We start from the raw sequence: 24825 nt of genomic DNA, 5'->3' as shown, positions 1-24825 counted from the left end.
TGAAGTCTTTAAAATATTTTCTTGGATTTTCAAATTCTATTTGAGTTTTGTCTCTCTTAGAATTAAAAATGTCCAGCAAAGCGAGACCAGCTTGCTAGTAAATAAATACAATTTAAAAATTAGCGGCGGCTCACTGGTAAGTGCTGCTATTTGAGCTATTTTTAGAACAGGCCAGCGGGCGACCGTGTTGGTGACCCCTGGCTTAGAGTGCGTGAACATGAAGGTAGAAAACTAACTCCACCTGATGTGACTGTCACCTGATGTCACTTAAGTGTGCAGCTGCCAGGTGGGCTGCGATTAAACCTTCCCCGCCATAATAATGTCGTCACATCTCCCAGGAAGATTCCCTTTATTACGTCTCCTAGGAAGCAGGAAGCCTTTTTTAAGAGCCACACTAAATCCCGCCCGTTAGAAGCGAGAAGCGGCACTTAAGAAGAAGGCCGGTGGAGTTTAACGACTAAAAGTGGGACGGCCGCACCTGCCAGAAGTTCACATCCATTCCAGTGCTGAGCAGAGAGATAACATTATTGTCTTGTTATATGTTTTTTTTTCAATTCCAGCTCATTCCATTGACCTTCTGCAAGTGCTGGAGCTATCGGAGAAGATGGAGGGCGTGTCCGTGCATCCCGGTCTCTGCAGCAGCCGGACGGGATCGGAGGGAACCCGGCAGGCCTTCAAGATAGACCGGAAGATTCAACTCAGTGCTCCCACCAAGCAGCTTTTCCCTGGTACTCAATTCCTGTTGTTTCTTCAATTTTGTATCAACTGCAAATGACCAAATATAAAGAGCGCCTTATAACCCAGCATGATTCTGGTTGTGCTTGCCGACCTCGAAGCTATTTTACATACAAACAAAGAGGCTCAGAGACAGCTTCTTTCCCAGAGTTGTCATCATCTTCAACTCAAACTTAGAATAAAATTAATTCACCCCATACTCTACTGTGCAATATGACCTACACTGAGAGTCCGATAGTGAGAGTCCAGTCCATAGTGGATCTAACATAATATTGTGAGAGATTCCAATCCATAGTGGATCTAACTTAATAGTGAGAGTCCAGTCCATAGTGGATCTAACATAATAGTGAGAGTCCAGTCCATAGTGGATCTAACATAATAGTGAGAGTCCAGTCCATAGTGGATCTAACATAATAGTGAGAGTCCAGTTCATAGTGGATCCAACATAATAGTGTGAGAGTCCAGTCCATAGTGGATCCAACATAATAGTGTGAGTCCAGTCCATAGTGGATCTAACATAATAGTGTGAGAGATTCCAGTCCATAGTGGATCTAACATAATAGTGAGATTCCAGTCCATAGTGGATCTAACATAATAGTGTGAGAGTCCAGTCCGTAGTGGATCTAACATAATAGTGTGAGAGTCCAGTCCATTGTGGATCTAACATAATAGTGAGAGTTCAGTCTATAGTGGATCCAACATAATAGTGAGAGTCCAGTCCATAGTGGATTTAACTTAATATTGTGAGAGTCCAGTCCATCGTGGATCTAACATAATAGTGAGAGTCCAGTCCATAGTGGATCTTACTTAATAGTGACGGTCCAGTCCATAGTGGATCTAACATAATAGTGTGAGAGTCCAGTCCATTGTAGATCTAACATAATAGTGAGAGTCCAGTCCATTGTAGATCTAACATAATAGTGAGAGTCCAGTCCATAGTGGATCTAACATAATAGTGAGAGTCCAGTCCATAGTGGATCTAACATAATAGTGAGAGTTCAGTCTATAGTGGATCTAACATAATCGTGTGAGAGTCCAGTCCATAGTGGATCTGATATAATAGTGAGTGTCCAGTCCATAGTGGATCTAAAATAATAGTGAGAGTCCAGTCCATAGTGGATCCAACATAATAGTGAGAATCCAGTTCATAGTGGATCTAACATAATAGTGAGAGTCCAGTCCATAGTGGATCTAACTTAATATTGTGAGAGTCCAGTCCATAGTGGATCTAACTTAATATTGTGAGAGTCCAGTCCATAGTGGATCTAACATAATAGTGTGAGTCCAGTCCATAGTGGATCTAACATAATAGTGAGAGTCCAGTCCATAGTGGATCTAACATAATAGTGAGTGTCCAGTCCATAGTGGATCTGACATAATAGTGAGAGTCCAGTCCATTGTGGATCTAACGTAATAGTGAGAGTTCAGTCTATAGTGGATCTAACATAATAGTGTGAGAGTCCAGTCCATAGTGGATCTAACATAATAATGGAGGTCCAGAACATAATGGATCTAAAATAATATCGTGAGAGTCCAGTCCATAGTGGATCTAACATAATAGTGAGAGTTCAGTCCATAGTGGAGCCAACATAATAGTGAGAGTCCAGTCCATAGTGGATCCATCATAATAGTGAGAGTCCAGTCCATAGTGGATCTAACATAATAGTGAGAGTCCAGTCCATAGTGGATCTAACATAATAATGGAGGTCCAGAACATAATGGATCTAAAATAATATCGTGAGAGTCCAGTCCATAGTGGATCTAACATAATAGTGAGAGTCCAGTCCATAGTGGATCTAACATAATAGTGAGAGTCCAGTCCATAGTGGATCCAACATAATAGTGTGAGTCCAGTCCATTGTGAATCTAACACAATAGTGAGAGTCCAGTCCATAGTGGATTTAACATAATAGTGAGAGTCCAGTCCATAGTGGATCTAGAATAATAGTGAGAGTCCAGTCCATAGTGGATCCAACATAATATTGTGAGAGTCCAGTCCATAGTGGATCTAACATAATCGTGTGAGAGTCCAGTCCATAGTGGATCTAGCATATTAGTGTGAAAATCTAGTCCATAGTGGATCTTACATAATAGTGACGGTCCAGTCTATAGTGGATCTAACATAACAGTGTGAGTCCAGTCCATAGTGGATCTTACATAATAGTGAGAGTCCAGTCCATAGTGGATTTTACATAATAGTGAGAGTCCAGTCCATAGTGGATCTAACTCAATAGTTTGAGAGTCCAGTCCATAGTGGATCCAACATAATATTTTGACAGTCCAGTCCATAGTGGATCTTACATAATAGTGAGAGTCCAGTCCATAGTGGATTTTACATAATAGTGAGAGTCCAGTCCATAGTGGATCTAACTCAATAGTTTGAGAGTCCAGTCCATAGTGGATCCAACATAATATTTTGACAGTCCAGTCCATAGTGGATCTAGCATAATATTGTGAGATTCCAGTCCATAGTGGATCTAACATAATAGTGAAAGTCCAGTCCATAGTGGATCTAACATAATAGTGAGATTCCAGTCCATAGTGGATCTAACTTAATAGTGAGAGTCCAGTCCATAGTGGATCCAACATAATCGTGTGAGAGTCCAGTCCATAGTGGATCTAACTTAATAGTGAGAGTCCAGCCCATAGTGGATCTAACATAATAGTGTGAGAGTCCAGTCCATAGTGGATCCAACATAATAGTGAGAGTCGAGTCCATAGTGGATCTAACATAATTGTGTGAGAGTCCAGTCCATAGTGGATCTGGAATAATAGTGTGAGTCCAGTCCATTGTGAATCTAACACAATAGTGAGAGTCCAGTCCATGAAAATAGACCTGACTAGTCCCGCTCATCGGCAGTGCGCCCTATGATGCGGAAAATACGCTAAACGAGCATCTTTTCTTTTCTCTTCTATCCAGATTCCAAATTCCCTGCAGAGTTCTCCTTGATGGCCACCCTGCGCGCCCAAAAGGGTTTGCAGTTCTTCCTGCTGTCGGTCTACGACGAGCAGGGCGTGCAGCAGCTGGGACTTGAAGTGGGCCCTTCGCCCGTTTTCCTGTTGAAGGACCAGACCAGGCACCCCTCACCCGACTTGTACCCCACCTTCAAGGGTGTAGACCTGTCTGATGGAGGGTGGGTCTTTTCTTTGTCCCTCGGTTCCAGCCGGTTGTTGTCATGGTTACGGGACCAACCATGAAGCTTAGATTTGGGCTTCATTTTAATAGTGTCTTAAAAATATGAAAATAATTTTCTTAGACTTCTCCTTACTGCATAATCTGCAGTCGGCAGAGAGTACTCTGACAAGAACGAGGCAGAAGGTGGCAACAAATGGTATTTAATGAACAAAAACCCAAAACCGGTGAAGTTGTCCCGTTTAAAATGGTAAACAAAAACCGAATACAATGATTTGTTAATCCTTTTCAACTTATTTTCAATTGAAAAGACTGTAAAGACAAGATATTTAACGTTCAAACCGGAAAACTTATTTTTTCTTGCAAATATTAGCTCATTTGGAAGTTGATGTGTTTCAAAAAAGCTGGCACAAGTGGCAAAAAAGACTGAGCAAGTTGAGGAATGCTCATCGAACCCTTATTTGGAACATCCCACAGGTGGACAGGCTAATTGGGAACAGGTGATATACCATGATTGGGTGTAAAAACAGCTTCCGTGAAATTCTCAGGGGCGAGGGTCACCACTTTGTCAACAAATGCAAGAGCAAATTGTTTAGGAACAACATTTCTCAACCAGCTATTGCAAGGAATTTAGGGATTACACCATCTACGCTCCGTAAAATCATCAAAAGGTTCAGAGAGTCTGGAGAAATCACCGCACGTAAGCGATTTTATTACAGACCCTCGTTCCCTCTGGCGGTACTGCCTCAAAAAGCGACATCGGTGTGTAAAGGATATCACCACACGGGCTCAAGAACACTTCAAAAAACCACCGTCAGTAACTACACTTTAACGCTACATCTGTAAGTGCAAGTTAAAGCTCTACTATGCAAAGCCACAGCCGTTTATCAACAACACGCAGAAACGCCGTCGGCTTTGCTGGGCCCGAGCTCATCCAAGATGGGCTGAAGCAAAGTGGAAACGTTTTTCTGTGGTCTGACGAGTCCACATTTCAAATTGTTGTTGGAAACTATGGACATCGTGTCAAACAAAGAGGAATAGAACCATCCAGATTGTTCCAGGCACAAAGTTGAAAAGCCAGCATGTGTGATGGTACGGGGGTGCATTAGTGCCCAAGGCATGGGTAATTTACACATCTGTGAAGGCACCATTAATGCTGAAAGGTACATACAGCTTTTGGAGCTACATATGTTGCCATCCGAGCAACGTCTTTTTTGTGGACGCCCCTGCTTATTTCAGTAAGACAATGCCAAGCCAAGTTTGGGAATTTATGGGTTTCACCATCTGCGGTATGTAATATCGTCAAAAGGTTCAGAGAATCTGTAAGCGGCAAGGCCGAAAACCCACATTGGATGCCCGTGACCATCCAAACCCTCAAGCGGCACTGCATCAAAAAGCGACATAACCGTGTAAAGGATATCACCACATGTGCTCAGGAACTACAGTTTGTTGCTACATCTCTAAGTGCAAGTCAAAACTCTATTATTGCTCTGTATATTGTACAGTATTTGTATTTTGTACTTATATAGTGTTGTGTATATTGTACAGAATTGCTTATTATTTTTATTGGATAGTAGTCTGTTAATTTCAATTGTTAGTGTTTACCTCTTATATAATTTATTTCACCCCATATTTGTTCCCACTACCGCACCTTAAGTTGGAGTCTTTAATCTCGTTATATGCAAGTATAATGACAATAAAGTTCATTCTATTCTATTCTACTCTATTCTATTCTATATACAAGGCCAAAGCCATTTATCAACAACACCCAGAAACGCCGCCGGCTTCGCTTAGCCCGAGCTCCTCTAAGATGGACTGATGCAAAGTGTAAAAAAGGATTCTGTGGTCTGACGAGTCCACATTTCAAATTTTTGGGGGGAAACTGTGGACGTTGCGTCTTTTAGAATAAATAGGAAGAGAACCATCCGGATTGTTTTAAGTGTAAAAGTCAGCATGTGTGATGGTATGGGGGTGCATTAGTGGCCAAGGCATGGGTAACTTACACATCTGTGAAGGCACCATTAATGCTGAAAGGTACATTCCGGTTTTGGAGCAACATATGTTGCCATCCGGGCAACGTCTTTTTTGTGGACAATGCCAGTAAGACAATGCCAAGCCACGTTTGGGAATTTCGGGATTTCCCCATCTGCGGTTTGTAATATCATCAAAATGTTCAGAAAATCTGTAAGCGGCAAGGCCGAAAACCCAAATTGGATGCCCGTGACCATCCGAACCCTCAAGCGGTACTGCACCAAAAAGTGACATCAGTGTGTAAAGGATATCACCACATGTGCTCAGGAACTACAGTTTGTTGTTACACCTGTAAGTGCAAGTTAAAACTCTAAATTACAAAGCCAAAGCCATTTATCAACAACACCCAGAAACGCCGTCGGCTTTGCTGGGCCCGAGCTCATCCAAGATGGGCTGAAGCAAAGTGGAAACGTTTTTCTGTGGTCTGACGAGTCCACATTTCAAATTGTTGTTGGAAACTATGGACATTGTGTCAAACAAAGAGGAATAGAACCATCCAGATTGTTCCAGGCACAAAGTTGAAAAGCCAGCATGTGTGATGGTATGGGGGTGCATTAGTGCCCAAGGCATGGGTAACTTACACATCTGTGAAGGCACCATTAATGCTGAAAGGTACATACAGGTTTTGGAGCAACATATGCTGCCATCCGAGCCACTTCTTTTTTGTGGACGCCCCTGCTTATTTCAGTAAGACAATGCCAAGCCAAGTTTGGGAATTTATGGGTTTCACCATCTGCGGTATGTAATATCGTCAAAAGGTTCAGAGAATCTGTAAGCGGCAAGGCTGAAAACCAACATTGAATGCCCGTGACAATCCGATCCCTCAGGCAGTACTCCATCAAAAAGCGGCATCAGCCTGTAAAGGATATAACCACATGTGCTCAGGAACTACAATTTGCTGCTACATCTGTAAGTGCAAGTCAAAACTCTAATATTGCACACTATTTGTATTTTGTACTTATATAGTGTTTTGTACAGAATTGCTTATTATTTTTATTGGATAGTAGTCTGTTTATTTCAATTGTTAGTGTTTCCTTTTTACCTCTTATGTAATTTATTTCACCCCATATTTGTTCCCACTACCGCACCTTAAGTTGGAGTCTTTAATCTCGTCATATGCTAATATAATGACAATAAAGTTCATTCAATTCTATTCTATTCTATTCTATATACAAAGCCAAAGCCATTTATCAACAACACCCAGAAACGCCGCCGGCTTCGCTTGGCCCGAGCTCCTCTAAAATGGACCGATGCAAAGTGTAAAAGGATTCTGTGGTCTGCTGAGTCCACATTTCAAATTTTTGGGGGAAACTGTGGACGTCGCGTCTTCTAGAACAAATAGGAAAAGAACCATCCGGATTGTTTTAAGTTGAAAAGTCAGCATGTGTGATGGTATGGGGGTGCATTAGTGCCCAAGGCATGGGTAACTTACACATCTGTGAAGGCACCATTAATGCTGAAGGGTACATACAGGTTTTGGAGCTACATACTGTATGTTGCCATCCGAGCAACGTCTTTTTTGTGGACGCCCCTGCTTATTTCAGTAAGACAATGCCAAGCCAAGTTTGGGAATTTATGGGTTTCACCATCTGCGGTATGTAATATCGTCAAAAGGTTCAGAGAATCTGTAAGCGGCAAGGCCGAAAACCCACATTGGATGCCCGTGACCATCCGAACCCTCAAGCGGCACTGCATCAAAAAGCGACATCAGCGTGTAAAGGATATCACCACATGTGCTCAGGAACTACAATTTGCTGCTACATCTGTAAGTGCAAGTCAAAACTCTAATATTGCTCTGTATATTGTACAGTATTTGTATTTTGTACTTATATAGTGTTGTGTATATTGTACAGAATTGCTTATTATTTTTATTGGATAGTAGTCTGTTAATTTCAATTGTTAGTGTTTACCTCTTATATAATTTATTTCACCCCATATTTGTTCCCACTACCGCACCTTAAGTTGGAGTCTTTAATCTCGTTATATGCAAATATAATGACAATAAAGTTCATTCTATTCTATTCTATTCTATTCTATATACAAAGCCAAAGCCATTTATCAACAACACCCAGAAACGCCGCCGGCTTCGCTTGGCCCGAGCTCCTCTAAGATGGACTGATGCAAAGTGTAAAAAAGGATTCTGTGGTCTGCTGAGTCCACATTTCAAATTTTTTGGGGAAACTGTGGACGTCGCGTCTTCTAGAACAAATAGGAAAAGAACCATCCGGATTGTTTTAAGTTGAAAAGTCAGCATGTGTGATGGTATGGGGGTGTATTAGTGGCCAAGGCATGGGTAACTTACACATCTGTGAAGGCAGTATTAATGCTGAAAGGTACATACAGGTTTTAGAGCAACATATGTTGTCATCCGAGCATTGTTATCTAGGACGCCCCTGCTTATTTCAGCAAGACGATACCATATGCGAACATGAAATATAATGTCTTTGCAGCCTATTCAATTGAATATAAGTGGAAAAGGATTTGCAAATATTCTGTTTTTATTTACCATTTAGACAAGGTGACAACTTCACTGCTTTTGGGTTCTGTAGAATTAGCGCAAAAAATAAAAAAAATACTGATTAATCTGCTTTTAAAAGATTAATTAATACGATAATTCCTTGTGATTAACGGCCTAACTTTATCAGCTCTTGTTGCTCTATGAATAACCCGTTTTTATTTTGCTCCCTAGATGGCACAGGATAGCCTACAGTGTTCAGGGGGAGTCCGTCACCCTCTTTTTGGACTGCCGGAAGGTGGACACCCAAAAGCTGCCGCCGGGAGGCGGGGCCATCGTCAGCACGGAGGGCATCACCGTCTTTGGATCCCGACTGGCGGACCAAGGTGCATTTCAGGTACGGCCCGCTCGCCCATGGCTTTGAAACTGGTCAAGTTCAAGACCGGGTAGAGGAAGAAAAGGTTAGAAATATTCATGAAATATCAATCAATGTTTATTTACATAGCCCTAAATCACAAGTGTCTCAAAGGGCTGCACAAGCCACAACAACAGATACAGAGCCCACATAAGGGCAAGGAAAAACTCACCCCAGTGGGACGTGGGTGACAGTGACGATGTTTTTTTTCTTCATCATGAAAAAGGGACGTTTTTGTCATGAAATAGGGAGGTTTTTGTGTTTGGTGCACTAATTGTAAGTGTATATTGTGTTTTTGATGTTGATTTAATAAAAATAAAAATAAAAAATATTTTTTTTTTTTAAATAAAAACTAATAAAAAATTATTTTATTTTTTATTTTTTATTTTTTAAATAAAAATTAATAAAAAATTATTCTGCGGCCCGGTACCACTGCCTTAGGGCATTTTCATTTGCTTTTGTTTTTGATTTTCGACATTGTCACATTAAATTAATATTAATATCAATTCACTGTGAATAATTAATTAATATGAGTTTAATGTGAATTAATATTAAGCAATATTAATTCACACATTAAATTAATATTAATATCAATTGTGAATATTAATATTAATTAATATGTTAAATTAATACAAATATTAATTCACGCATTACATTAATACTAATATTGATTAAATGTGTATTAATATTAATTCACATTAAATCAATATTAATATTAATTTAATGTGACAATGTCAAAAATTAATACACACTTTTGTGTATTTTAAATGACAACATACGGAAATACGTCATTTAGTGTAACAATTTTACCTGTGTGAAAAATTCATACTCATACACATTAGTTTGATTTATACCACTCCTATCAAACTCAAGGCCCGGGGGCCTCATATGTGGCCTGTGAATGCCTGGGAAAAGTTAATAAAATACTTCCTTTTTTTTTTTTTACTAAGTGATAATAATTATTTCGATTTTGACAGGAAAAAAAAAATGCATCTTCTAAACCAGTGGTCCCCAACCACCGGGCCGCAGAATAATTTTTTATTAATTTTTATAAAAACAAAAAAATTTTAAATTTTATTTTTTTATTTTTTATTCTATTAAATCAACATAAAAAACACAATATACACTTACAATCAGTGCACTGACCACAAAAAATCCCTTTTTCATGACAAAGAAAAAAGAAAAAAAAGAAAGGACTCGCCCCCACCTCCCCCACCTACTCCACCCGGGCCGCGGGAATTTTTTTTTACTAATTTTTATAAAAACAAAAAATTTAAAAATTTTATTTTTTTATTTTTTATTTTATTAAATCAACATAAAAAACAGAATATACACTTACAATCAGTGCACTGACCACAAAAAATCCCTTTTTCATGACAAAGAAAAAAGAAAAAAAAGAAAGGACTCGCCCCCACCTCCCCCACCTACTCCACCCGGGCCGCGGGAAATTTTTTTTACTAATTTTTATAAAAACAAAAAATTTAAAAATTTTATTTTTTTATTTTTTATTTTATTAAATCAACATAAAAAACAGAATATACACTTACAATCAGTGCACTGACCACAAAAAATCCCTTTTTCATGACAAAGAAAAAAGAAAAAAAAGAAAGCACTCGCCCCCACCTCCCCCACCTACTCCACCCGGGCCGCGGGAAATTTTTTTTACTAATTTTTATAAAAACAAAAAATTTAAAAATTTTATTTTTTTATCTTTTATTTTATTAAATCAACATAAAAAACAGAATATACACTTACAATCAGTGCACTGACCACAAAAAATCCCTTTTTCATGACAAAGAAAAAAGAAAAAAAAGAAAGGACTCGCCCCCACCTCCCCCACCTACTCCACCCGGGCCGCGGGAATTTTTTTTTACCAATTTTTATAAAAACAAAAAATTTTAAAATTTTATTTTTTTATTTTTTATTTTATTAAATCAACATAAAAACAGAATATACACTTACAATCAGTGCACTGACCACAAAAAATCCCTTTTTCATGACAAAGAAAAAAGAAATAAAAAAAAGGACTCACCCCCACCCCCCCACCTACTCCACCCGGGCCGCGGGAAATTTTTTTTACTAATTTTTATAAAAACTAAAAATTTAAAAATTTTATTTTTTTATCTTTTATTTTATTAAATCAACATAAAAAACAGAATATACACTTACAATCAGTGCACTGACCACAAAAAATCCCTTTTTTATGACAAAGAAAAAAGAAAAAAAAGAAAGGACTCGCCCCCACCTCCCCCACCTACTCCACCCGGGCCGCGGGAATTTTTTTTTTACTAATTTTTATAAAAACAAAAAATTTAAAAATTTTATTTTTTTATTTTTTATTTTATTAAATCAACATAAAAAACAGAATATACACTTACAATCAGTGCACTGACCACAAAAAATCCCTTTTTCATGACAAAGAAAAAAGAAAAAAAAGAAAGGACTCGCCCCCACCTCCCCCACCTACTCCACCCGGGCCGCGGGAAAATTTTTTTACTAATTTTTATAAAAACAAAAAATTTAAAAATTTTATTTTTTTATTTTTTATTTTATGAAATCAACATAAAAAACAGAATATACACTTACAATCAGTGCACTGACCACAAAAAATCCCTTTTTCATGACAAAGAAAAAAAAAAAAAAAGAAAGGACTCGCCCCCACCTCCCCCACCTACTCCACCCGGGCCGCGGGAAAAAATTTTTACTAATTTTTATAAAAACAAAAAATTTTACAATTTTATTTTTTTATTTTTTATTTTATTAAATCAACATAAAAAACACAATATATACTTACAATCAGTGCACTGACCACAAAAAATCCCTTTTTTATGACGAAGAAAAAAAAAAAAAAAGAAAGGACTCGCCCCCACCTCCCCCACCTACTCCACCTGGGCCGCGGGAAAAATTATTAAGCGTTGACCGGTCCGCGGATACAAAAAGGTTGGGGACCACTGTTCTAAACGTTATTATCTAATCATGCCAAATATTACATTATTATATAGCAGTGGTTCTTAACCTGGGTTCGATCGAACCCCAGAGCCTCCGCCCTTGAGGTCAAGACACACCCAACTCGTTTTGTAAATAAAAACTTCTCCCTATCGGCATATTATGGACACCCCCAAAACAATTTTCCCCCTAATTTTCCATCTGACTTGCAAGTGTGTAATTTATTGTGAGTTCATGCACTGTTTGTGTTGTTCTTTGAACAAAGTGATGTTCATGCACGGTTCATTTTGTGCACCAGTAAAAAAAACACAACTTTTTGGTAAATTGAAAAAAAAAAACATTTATTTTTTTACTAAAAAAGGGTTCGGTGAAGGTGCATAAGAAAATGTTGGGGTTCGGTACCTCCAACAAGATTAAGAACCACTATTAGCATGCACCCTCTACTAAAATTGTGATGCTGTTTTAAATTAAACTGGTTCTAAAGACACCTTGTTATTGTGCAAGACTGTACTCTAAGATATTGAGATAGTACAATATAGAGCTGCTAATAGCCAGCGCACTAATCGCTATTTGACAACTAGTATGCTAAGTGCTAGCTGGCAAATGCAGCGCTAATTGTTAGCTGACAACTAGCATCGGTGGTTATCTTAAATGTTAAGTGAATACAATAATATAAGTATTCATGTTACTATAGTGAGCTAAGGGGCCATGCCAAGGTTGTTTTTTAACTACACTACAATCTATTAGATCCTTTGTATTGTGTATTTAAAGACACTTTCGGTAAATTTCAATCAATCAATCAATGTTTATTTATATAGCCCCAAATCACAAATGTCTCAAAGGACTGCACAAATCATTACGACTACAACATCCTCGGAAGAACCCACAAAAGGGCAAGGAAAACTCACACCCAGTGGGCAGGGAGAATTCACATTCAGTGGGACGCCAGCGACAATGCTGACTATGAGAAACCTTGGAGAGGACCTCAGATGTGGGCAAACCCCCCCCCTCTAGGGGACCGAAAGCAATGGATGTCGAGCGGGTCTAACATGATACTGTGAAAGTTCAATCCATAGTGGCTCCAAGACAGCAGTGAGAGTCCCGTCCACAGGAAACCATCTCAAGCGGATCAGCAGCGTAGAGATGTCCCCAACCGATACAGGCGAGCGGTCCATCCTGGGTCCCGACGAGCGGTCCATCCTGGGTCTCGACTCTGGACAGTCAGTACTTCATCCATGGTCATCGGACCGGACCCCCTCCACAAGGGAGGGGGGGACATAGGAGAAAGAAAAGAAGCGGCAGATCAACTGGTCTAAAAAGGAGGTCTATTTAAAGGCTAGAGTATACAGATGAGTTTTAAGATGAGACTTAAATGCTTTTTTTGTGGAAGATAATATGAAAAAAGATACAAACCAAAAGGCTAGTCATACCAAAGACTATAAAAATGGGACCCATGACCTCCCTGCTTGGCACTCAGCATCAAAGGTAGGAATTAAGGGTTAAATCACCAAAAATGATTCCCGGGCGCTGCCGCCGCTGCTGCCCACTGCTCCCCTCACCTCCTAGGGGGTTGATCAAGGGTGATGGGTCAAATGCAGAGAATAATTTCGCCACACCTCGTGTGTTTGTGAAAATCATTGGTACTTTAACTTTAATGAACCAAACATTTCACCTTCAGTACCTCTGTTGAAGACCTTTGCATTAAATCGTTACAATAAGTCCTCACTAGGGACGGCGTGGCGCAGTGGGAGAGTGGCCGTGCGCAACCCGAGCGTCCCTGGTTCAATTCCCACCTAGTACCAACCTCGTCACGTCCGTTGCGTCCTGAGCAAGACACTTCACCCTTGCTCCTGATGGGTGCTGGTTGGCGCCTTGCATGGCAGCTCCCTCCATCAGTGTGTGAATGTGTGTGTGAATGTGGAAGTAGTGTCAAAGCGCTTTGAGTACCTCGAAGGTAGAAAAGCGCTATATAAGTACAACCCATTTATTTATTTATTATTTATTATATTGAGTATTTCAAAAATAGGTTAGTAAAGATAACAAAATAAACCGTTGAATATTGGCTTTTCTCCTTGACGTATGATGTTTTTATTCTTTTCTACATGGAAAAAAATCTAATAATCAAGTGCAAAGGCAATAAAGTAATAATATGAGGGACACATTTTTTATCAGAGCTGTCAAATTATTATTTTTTTTGATGATTAATCACAGGTTATTGCCCGCATGCATCATTTTTAATTAGTTTTGTGAAAAAGAAGTTTGACACCCCTGCTCTTGGTAATGTTGCCATATTCAACGCCAACAAAGTCGTTCATTAAAAAAAAAAATAATAAATGCTTCACACGAAGTAAAGTGTGGCTCCGCCATTCCAAAAAATGTGCTAGCTTGATGCTAATATTCAGTACTTTGCTACTGACATGCTACCGATTGGAATTAGCTATTTCCACATTTCCAACCGTGTCCATGAAAACTACAACTAAGATGCACGCTACAATAATGGCTTTTTCGCCGATGTTCCGATATCGTCCAACTTTTAATTACCGATTCCGGTATCAACCGATACTGATATATATGGCGGTGGAATGAACACATTATTATGCCTGATTTTGTTGCATTAAACGATGTAACAAGGTTTTTTTTCAAAATAAGAGAACAACTTCAACAAACATATTTATTATTGAAGTCAGAAAGTGCATTATTTTTTTTTAACATGCCTCAAAAGAGCAGCTTGGAATTTGGGACACGCTCTCCCTGAGATAATCCTGATACTCACTACAACAGCGGTCCCCAAACTACGGCCCGCCACCGTCCAAAATCCGGCCGGCGGGTAGTCCCGACGAAAAAAAAAAAAAAAGTTTTTATGATTATTATTTTTTTAATCTGTCCTTTCGAATATCCATCCATTTTCTACCTCTCGTTACTCTCGGGTATCTTAGCCGCTCAGACAAATTTAATTGTCTAAAAAGGCATTTTCCCATGGATAACCTGACGGAAGAGTTAGGGATGCATGGGATTCTGGGTATTTGTTCTGTTGTGTTACAGTGCGGATGTTCTCCCGAAATGTGTTTGTCATTCGGGTTTGGTGTTGGTTGACAGTGTGGTGCATTAGTATGCAGTCTATTTATATATATATATATATATATATATATATATATATATATATATATATATATATATATATATAGACCGGCCAATGGCCAATCTTTTTTTAACACAATGCAGCGCCCGGGTCAAAAAGTTTGGGGACCCTTGCACTACAACTATGGGAAATACTACACGTTGACTTTCACAAAGTGCATTATTATTATAAAAAAATGTTTTTTTAAAACATGCCTCAAAACAACAGCTACAAAAACAATGGCCATAAGACCCCGATTCAGTGGTGTACACCATTTTGGAAATAAGAGCTAAAAGTTGACGTCCACGCATGTGGCCAACTAAGGCTACGGTGAGTTCAAGAACTACTGAAATTACTAGGACAAAACAATGTTCGCCAAACAGGCTTTTATGCAGTATACAAAGTTGTTGCTACTTCCACATGTAAGACAGTATACAAATATTTGGTTTGTGTCATACGAGTAGTTTCATTTCCGAGTACCACCAGAGGGAGCTGGCGTACTTGGTACTCCACAGTAAGTTTTTGCTGTTGTCCAGCATTCCGGTACTTGGTACTCGGACCGCATTTTGAGAATCAATGATCCACGAAGACAGTCAGTCAGTTCATGAGTGTACTGTTGGTGTGTCTTGAAGTATTAGCATCATAGGGCTGGTACCAGGGGGACGGCAGAGACTGAGCAGGCTGACCCCCGCTTCACGGTTCCCAGGCCCCTCAGTTCTGGGGGAGGAGGAGGCCGGTGTTCCGGCCCAGTTCTCCCAGCGTGGGAGCTCTGCGCCTGTGGGACCGAGAGGGTGGGGGGTGGCGCTAATGTCTTCTATTACTTCCAGATTGCCAACAAGTGTTTGAACAACAAAACACTTTGCAGTAAACGTCAACACGTCTCGAGTCGCTCCCTTACCCAAGCGGCCCGGGACCTTGTTTATGTGACGCCGACGCGCTGACCGCTTAGATACGAGTCGGCGTTTATTTTTTCTGATCCTTTCCGTCTTGATTTGGACTGGAAACAGAGCGTGTTTTTGGCTCGAAGTGATGGTCTTGTTGACGCTACCACGTTTTCGTGAGTCAGACCAATTCCGTTGAGTCATTTATGCTCCCTTTGGCGCCCTTAGTTACGGCGGTAATGGTTTATTTCAGGGGTCTTTGATACCAAACTGATGAAGAAGGTCCCCCTAGGTCTTGTAAAAAATGGTCCATCCATCTTCCGCCGAAGTCGGGTCACGTGGGCAGCAGCCTAAGCAAGGAAGCCCAGACTGCCCTCTCCCCAGCCACTACGTCCAAGTCTTCCCGGGGGATCCCGAGGCGTTCCCAGGCCAGCTGGGAGACATAGTCTTCCCAACATGTCCTGGGTCTTCCCCGTGACCTTCTACTGGTTGGAGTCATTCGGTTGGCATCCTGACCAGATGCCCGAACCACCTCATCTGGCTCCTCTCCATGTGGAGGAGCAGCGGCTTTACTTTGAGCTCCTCCCGGATGGCAGAGCTTCTCACCCTATCTCTAAGGGAGAGTCCTGCCAATCGGCTGAGGAAGATCATTTCGGCGGCTTGTACCCGTGATCTTGTCCTTTCGGTCATAAGCCAAAAACTCATGAGCATAGGTGAGGTTGGGAATGTAGATCGACCAGTAAATTGAGAGTTTCTTCACCACAATGGATCGGTACAACGTCCACATTACTGAAGACGCCGCACCGATCCGCCTGTCGACCTCACGATCCGCTCTTCCCTCACTCGTGACAAAACTCCGAGGTACTTGAACTCCTCCACTTGGGGCAGGGTCTCCTCCCCAACCCAGAGACGGCACTCTGCCCTTTTCCGGGCGATAACCATGGACTCGGACTTGGAGGTGCTGATTCTCATCCAAGTCGCTTCACACTCTGCTGCGAACCGATCCAGTGAGAGCTGAAGATCCTGGCCAGATGAAGCCATCAGGACCACATCATCTGCAAGAGCAGAGACCTAATCCTGCAGCCACCGACGCCCTGACTGCGCCTAAAAATTCTGTCCATGAAAGTTATGAACAGAATCAGTGACAAAGGACAGCCTTGGCAGAGTCCAACCCTCACTGGAAACTTGCCCGACTTACTGCCGGCAATGCGGACCAAGTTCTGACACTGATCATACAGCGAGCGGACCGCCACTATAAGACAGTCCGATACCCCATACTCTCTGAGCACTCCCAACAGGACTTCCCGAGGGACACGGTCGAATGCCTTCTCCAAGTCCACAAAGCACATGTAGACTGGTTGGGCAAACTCCCATGCACCCTCAAGAACCCCAGAGCTGGTCCACAGTTCCACGACCAGGACGAAAACCACACTGTTCCACCTGAATCCGAGGTCGGACTATCCGACGTAGCCTCCTCTCCAGTACACCTGAATAGACCTTACCGGGAAGTCTGAGGAGTGTGATCCCACGATGGTTGGAACACACCCTCCGGTTCCCCTTCCTAAAGACTAAAAAAAATGGTGTTTCACATAATTATGACAAAACTGAAAACATATTTAAAATTCTAGTTCCTTCAAAATAGCCAACCCTTTGTTCTGATCACTGCTTTGCACACTCATGGCATTCTCTGGATGAGCTTGGAACCCATCTGTGAAGTGAAAACCCATTACAGGTGACCAGGGGTGCCGAAAAGGGGGGGTAAAGGAGACAGATTCTAGGGGCCCATGATGGAAGGGGGGCCCAGAGAGGCCCCTAATGATGATGAAATTATGTGTTGGGGGCCCTGTAAAGATTATTTTCCTGGGGCCCAAAATCCCTAGCGGTGCATCTGCAGGACCTTTTGAAGCCCATGGAGAGAATGCCAAGAGTGTACAAAGCAGTAATCAGAGCAAAGCGTGGCTATTTTGAAGAAACTAGAATATGAAACATGTTTTCAGTTATTTAACTCCACATGTGTTCATTCCTAGTTTTGATGTGACTATCTACAATGTAAATAGTCATGAAAAAAAAGATTGAATGAAAAGGTGTGTCCAAACTTTTAGTCCGAACTGTATACCAGCAGCCAAATTTGGTGGTTTTGCTTACTTACCGTATTTTCCGGACTGTAAGGCACACTTAAAATCTTTTATTTTATTTCAAAACTCGACAGTGCGGCTTAAAACCCTTATCAAATACGCCAATGTAAGGAATACGTTTGGTTGAGCTTACCCACATCGAAGCTATTTTATTTGGTACATGATGTATTGATAAATGTGACCAGTGGATGGCAGTCACACATAAGAGATACGTGCAGACTGCAATATGATGGTAGTCACACATAAGAGATACGTGTAGACTGCAATATGATGGCAGTCACACACAAGAGATACGTGCATACTGCAAAATGATGGCAGTCCCACATAAGAGACACGTGCAGGCATTAATATGATGGCAGTCATACATAAGAGATACGTGTAGACTGCAATATGATGTCAGTCACACATAAGAGATACGTGTAGACTGCAATATGATGGAAGTCCCACATAAGAGATACGTGTAGACTGCAATATAGTGGCAGTCACACATAAGAGAGACGTGTAGACTGCAATATGATGGCAGTCACACATAAGAGATACGTGTACACTGCAATATGATGTCAGTCACACATAAGAGATACGTGTAGACTGCAATATGATGGCAGTCACACATACGAGATACATGCAGACTGCAAAATGATGGCAGTCACACACAAGAGATATGTGTAGACTGCAATCTGATGGCAGTCACACATAAGAGATACGTGTAGACTGCAGTATGATGGCAGTCACACAAAAGAGATACGTGTAGACTGCAATATGATGGCAGTCACACACAAGAGATACGTGTAGACTGCAAAATGATGGCAGTCACACACAAGAGATACGTGCAGACTGCAATATGATGGTAGTCACACATAAGGGAAAAGTGTAGACTGCAATTTGATGGCAGTCACACATAAGAGATATGTGCAGGCTGCACCGTTTTATGTGCTTCAACATAAGAGTGTTATTATTGTGTGTGTATAAGGCAAGAACTATTATCTGCCGTTATGTTTCGCAATATTATGCAAAAGCAACTTTTCTTACCTTCTGGTACCCTCTGATCTGTATTTGGGATCTGCATTAAGTCTGGAAAAATTGCGGGCTTCCGCCTTTATAGTCCATGGCGAATAAGCTTGTAATTACTGATTTGCAAAAAAATATTTTCTACCCCAAATAGGTGAAATTAGATCATCTCCCCCGGCTCAACAGATTGTATTTTAGGGCACACTAATGTGCTGCGGCACAGTGGTTGAGCGCCATAACTAGGCTGGTTATTTTCAATTGTTTTGAAACTTTTTGTGCTTTATTTGCCCGCGATATATTCTGCTGCCGTATCCTAATTGGGGGATGATGGAGTAGGTTTATTTGGGGGGGTGGGGGGGCGAGAGAAACCCTGCCAGGCAGGAATAATAGGGGGAAAAAAAAAAGTTCTGTGTGAAAGTGTTGCCTTTCATCTCTAATTGAGATTGGATTAGAGTTGATTTACTCCCTGTTGCCTCGCCTTCTCTTCCCGCTCACTCCGGCGACAGCGAGACGAAGAGGGCAATAAAGTTTGCCGCTGGCTGAGGGCCAGGATGGCGAGGAGGGGGCCGGGGGGGTGACACAAAAAAAAAGACATTATTTGGATAACCTTTATGCTCGCTGTACTCGTGCGCAAATTAGTCAGTCATTTGTGAAATGACTGACTCGTTTTTTTTAGCGCCGCCCTAGTGGCTCTCTGGAGCTTTTTCAAAAATGTATGAAAAATGGAAAAAAATGAATTAAAAAAATGTTTTAATATGGTTTCTGCAGGAGGACAAACATGACACAACTTAATTGTTTTAAAGCACACTGTTTATATTAAACATGCTTCACTGATTCAAGATTTTGGCGAGCGCTGTTTTGTCCTACTAATTTTAGCAGTACTTGAACGCACCATGGTTTGTTTACATCTGGGGTCACCAACCTTTTTGAAAGCAAAAACTACTTCTTGGGTACTGATTAATACCAAGGGCTACCAGTGTGATACACACTTAAATAAATTGCCAGAAATAGCCAATTTGCTCAATTTACCTTTAATAAATAAATCCATATATATATATATATAAAAAAATGGGTATTTCTGTCTGTCATTCCGAGGTACATTTTTGTTCCTTTTACAGGTTTTTTGTAGAGAATAAATGATGAAAAAAACACTTAATTGAACGGTTTGAAAGAGGAGAAAACAGGAAAAAAATGAAAATAAAACTTTGAAACATAGTTTATCTTCAATTTCGACTCTTTAAAATTCAAAATTCAACCGAAAAAAAGGAACACAAAAAATAGCTAATTCGAATCTTTTAAAAAAAAATTTTAAAAATAATTTATGGAACATCATTAGTAATTTTTCCTGATTAAGATTAATTTTAGAATTTTGATGACATGTTTTAAATAGGTTAAAATCCAATCTGCATTTTGTTAGAATATATAACAAATTGGACCAAGCTATTTTTCTAACAAAGACAAATCATCATTTTTTTCTTGATTTTCCAGAACAAAATGTTTTAAAGAAATTCAAAAGACTTTGAAATAAGATTTAAATTTGATTCTAAAGATGTTCTAGATTTTTTTTAAATTTTAATCATAATACAATTGAAGAAATATTTCACAAATATTCTTTGTCGAAGAACAGAAACTAAAATGAAGAATTTAATAAAAATGTATTTATTATTCTTTACAATAATAATATTGTAAAGCGGCATAGCTCGGTTGGTAGACTGGCCGTGCCAGCAGCTCGAGGGTTGCAGGTTCGATTCCCGCTTGTGCCATCCTAGTCACTGCCGTTGTGTCCTTGGGCAAGACACTTTACCCACCTGCTCCCAGTGCCACCCACACTGGTTTAAATGTAACTTAGATATTGGGTTTCACTATGTAAAGCGCTTTGAGTCACTTGAGAAAATCGCTATATAAATATAATTCACTTCACTTCACTTCACTACAATAAAAAAAAAAAAAAATACTTGAACATTGATTTAAATTGTCAGGAAAGAAAAGGAGGGAATTTAAAAGGTAAAAAGGTATATGTGTTTAAAAATCCTAAAATCATTTTTAAAGTTGTATTTTTTCTCTAAAATTGTCTTTCTGAAAGTTATGAGAAGCAAAGTAAAAAAATAAATACATTTATTTAAACAAGTGAAGACCAAGTCTTTAAAATATTTTCTTGGATTTTCAAATTCTATTTGAGTTTTGTCTCTCTTAGAATTAAAAATGTCGAGCTTGCTAGTAAATAAATAACATTTAAAAAATAGAGGCAGCTCACTGGTAAGTGCTGCTATTTGAGCTATTTTTAGAACAGGCCAGCGGGCGACTCATCTGGTCCTTACGGGCAGAGGTGGGTAGTAACGCGCTACATTTACTCCGTTACATCTACTTGAGTAACTTTTGGGATAAATCGTACTTCTAAGAGTAGTTTTTATGCAACATACTTTTACTTGAGTATATTTATAGATAAGAAACGCTACTTTTACTCCGCTCCATTTATCTACAATCAGCTCGTTACTCGCTACTTTTTTTTTATCGATCTGTTAATGCACGCTTTGTTTGTTTTGATTTTGTCAAGACACGCATTCAAAGTAAGAACTACACATGCCTGCGTTTCACCAATCAAATGCAGTCACTAGTGACGTTGGACCAATCAAACAGAGCTAGGTGGTCACGTGACCGTCACACGTAGAACCCGACATGTTGAAAAACTTATTGGGGTGTTACCATTTAGTGGTCAATTGTACGGAATATGTACTGTACTGTGGAATCTAATAATACAAGTTTTAATCAATCAATCAAAAGTGTAAAGGAAAAAAGACACTTTTTATTTCAACCGTACTTCCCGTCCCAAGCCTAAAGACTAATCGCACAGTTCCTGTCTTCACAATAAAAGCGCCGCTCCACTGCGCCTGCGCTAACATAATAAGAGTCTCCGAAAGCCAGCGCAAACAAGCTAGCAAGCTACGGAGTTTGCCGCCAATGTATTTCTTGTAAAGTGTATAAAAACAAATATGGAAGCTGGACAGATAAGATGCCAAAAACCAACGACTTTCATGTGGTATTAGACAGGAAGGAGGAACTTTTTTTCTCCTCCATTTGAAAACCGGTACTTATCAGCACTATACTGTCTGATTCCAATCAAAGCAAGTCATCAGAATCAGGTAATACACCAACTTATATTCTTGTCCTCATTAAAGATAGGAATTTATATGTTAAACATGCATGTATATTCATTAAAACACCTTTAACATGTCAACAAAAACAGCAAAATAAATACATATAAATTATATACTGTATATATAAAAGTATATATATATGATATGTGTGTGTATGTATATATGAGGTAGATTTATTAAGTAATGGATTAACGTTGAAAAACTTATTGGGGTGTTACCATTTAGTGGTCAATTGTAAGGAATATGTACTGTTCTGTGCAATCTACTAATACAAGTTTCAATCAATCAATCAATCAATGAATGCCTACTGAGCCTATGGTGCTGTTAAGTTATTGTGGCCCAATTTGCCTTAATTTTTTTTTAATTTTAATGTATCATTATTTAATATATAATATTGTTTTTTCCCCAAGTGGAGGAGTTCAAGTACCTAGGAGTCTTGTTCACGAGTGAGGGAAGAGTGGATGGTGAGATCGACAGGCGGATCGGTGCGGCGTCTTCAGTAATGCGGACGTTGTACCGATCCGTTGTGGTGAAGAAGGAGCTGAGCCGGAAGGCAACGCTCTCAATTTACCGGTCGATCTACGTTCCCATCCTCACCTATGGTCATGAGCTTTGGGTCATGACCGAAAGGATAAGATCACGGGTACAAGCGGCCCAAATGAGTTTGGGTCTCTCCCTTAGAGATAGGGTGAGAAGCTCTGCCATCCGGGAGGAACTCAAAGTAAAGCCGCTGCTCCTTCACATGGAGAGGAGCCAGATGAGGTGGTTCGGGCATCTGGTCAGGATGCCACCCGAACGCCTCCCTAGGGAGGTGTTTAGGGCACGTCCAACCGGTAGGAGGCCACGGGGAAGACCCAGGACACGTTGGGAAGACTATGTCTCCCGGCTGGCCTGGGAACGCCTCGGGATCCCCCGGGAAGAGCTAGACGAAGTGGCTGGGGAGAGGGAAGTCTGGGTTTCCCTGCTTAGGCTGTTGCCCCCGCGACCCGACCTCGGATAAGCGGAAGATGATGGATGGATGGATGGAATATTGTTTTAGTTGCTTAAGAGATATTCCTGGCTCTGAATTTGCTCATTGCTATTTTTATGTTTTTGTGCATTATTTGTTGCCGTCATCATTAAACAAACAGGTTACTCATCAGTTACTCAGTACTTGAGTAGTTTTTTCACAACATACTTTTTACTTTTACTCAAGTAAATATTTGGGTGACTACTCCGTACTTTTACTTGAGTAATACATCTTTAAAGTAACAGTACTCTTACTTGAGTACAATTTCTGGCTACTCTACCCACCTCTGCTTACGGGCGACCTGGTGCCCACGGGCACCGCGTTGGTGACCCCCTGGTTTACATGCACAACTTTCTCCGACTGTCTAAGACGTGTTTTATGCCACTTCTTTTTCTGTCTCATTTTGTCCACCAAACTTTTAATGTTGTGCATGAATGCACAAAGGTGAGTTTTTTTGATGTTATTGACTTATGTGGAGTGTGCTAATCAGACATATTTGGTCACTGCATAATTGCAAGCTAATCGATGCTAACATGCTATTTAGGCTAGCTGTATGTACATATTGCATCATTATGCCTCATTTGCATCTATATTTGAGCTCATTTAGTTTCCTTTAAGTCCTTTTAATTCAATGTATATCTCATGACACACTATCTGTATGTAATATGGCTTTCAATTTTTTGCGGCTCCAGACAGATTTGTTTTTGTATTTTTGGTCCAATATGGCTCTTTCAACATTTTGTGTTGCCAACCCCTGAGGGACAGCGTGGCGCGGTTGGGGTTCCTGGTTCGATCCCTAACTGCTACCAACCTCTGTTGTGTCCTTGAGCGAGACACTTCACCCTTGCTCCTGATGGGTCGCGGTTAGGGCCTTGCATGGCAGCTCCCTCCATCAGTGTGTGAATGTGGAAAGTACCTTAAAAGGTAGAAAAGGATATATATATATATATATATATATATACATATATATATATATATATATGTGTGTGCATGTGTGTGTGTATACAAACCCCATTTCCATATGAGTTGGGAAATTGTGTTCGATGTAAATATAAACAGAATCCAATTATTTGCAAATCATTTTCAACCCATATTCAGTTGAATATGCTACAAAGACAACATATTTGATGTTCAAACTGATAAACATTTTTTTGTGTGCAAATAATCATTAACTTTAGAATTTGATGCCAGCAACACGTGACAAAGAAGTTGGGAAAGGTGGCAATACATACTGATAAAGTTGAGGAATGCTCATCAAACACTTATTTGGAACATACCACAGGTGTGCAGGCTAATTGGGAACAGGTGGGTGCCATGATTGGGTATAAAAACAGCTTCCATGGAATGCTAAGTAATTCACAAACAAGGATGGGTCGAGGGTCACCACTTTGTAAGCAAATTGTCGAACAGTTTTAGAACAACATTTCTCAACGAGCTATTGCAAGGAATTTAGGGATTTTACCATCTGCGGTCCGTAAAATCATCAAAAAGTTCAGAGAATCTGGAGAAATCACTGCACGTATGCGATGATATTACAGACTTTTGATCCCTCAGGTGGTACTGCATCAATAACCGACATCAATGTGTTAAGGATATCACCACATGGGCTCAGGAACACTTTATAAAACCACTGCCAGTAACTACAGTTGGTCGCTACATCTACAAGCGCAAGTTAAAGCTCTACTATGGAAAGCCAAAGCCATTTACCAACAACATCCAGAAACGCCGCCGGCTTCTCTGGGCCCGAGCTCATCTAAGATGGACTGATGCAAAATGGAAAAGTGTTCTATGGTCTAAAAAGTCC

At 40.2% G+C, this 24825-nt stretch overlaps 1 protein-coding gene across 3 annotated transcripts in view; it reads left to right on the top strand.

Moving 5' to 3' along the window:
• Positions 1 to 24825, top strand: part of col5a3a (collagen, type V, alpha 3a) — a 266668-nt gene that overhangs the window by 74825 nt on the left and 167018 nt on the right. The window contains exons 1-3 of one of the 3 annotated variants that reach the window (XM_061905223.1): positions 564 to 728; positions 3656 to 3869; positions 8589 to 8751. The exons of 1 other annotated variant lie outside the window; for it this stretch is intronic. In XM_061905223.1, the coding sequence (XP_061761207.1) occupies positions 605 to 728; positions 3656 to 3869; positions 8589 to 8751 (501 nt within the window). In that variant the 5' untranslated portion in view covers positions 564 to 604. Of the gene's footprint in view, positions 1 to 563; positions 729 to 3655; positions 3870 to 8588; positions 8752 to 21772; positions 21998 to 24825 lie in introns of those variants that run through there. One more of the 3 variants, XM_061905225.1, reaches the window with a different exon arrangement.

The sequence above is a fragment of the Nerophis ophidion genome, linkage group LG07, assembly GCF_033978795.1.
Source record: "Nerophis ophidion isolate RoL-2023_Sa linkage group LG07, RoL_Noph_v1.0, whole genome shotgun sequence".
NCBI classification, from domain to species: Eukaryota; Metazoa; Chordata; class Actinopteri; order Syngnathiformes; family Syngnathidae; genus Nerophis; species Nerophis ophidion.
Note: the sequence above shows the minus strand (reverse complement) of the source record. Positions and strands in the feature narration are given on the sequence as shown.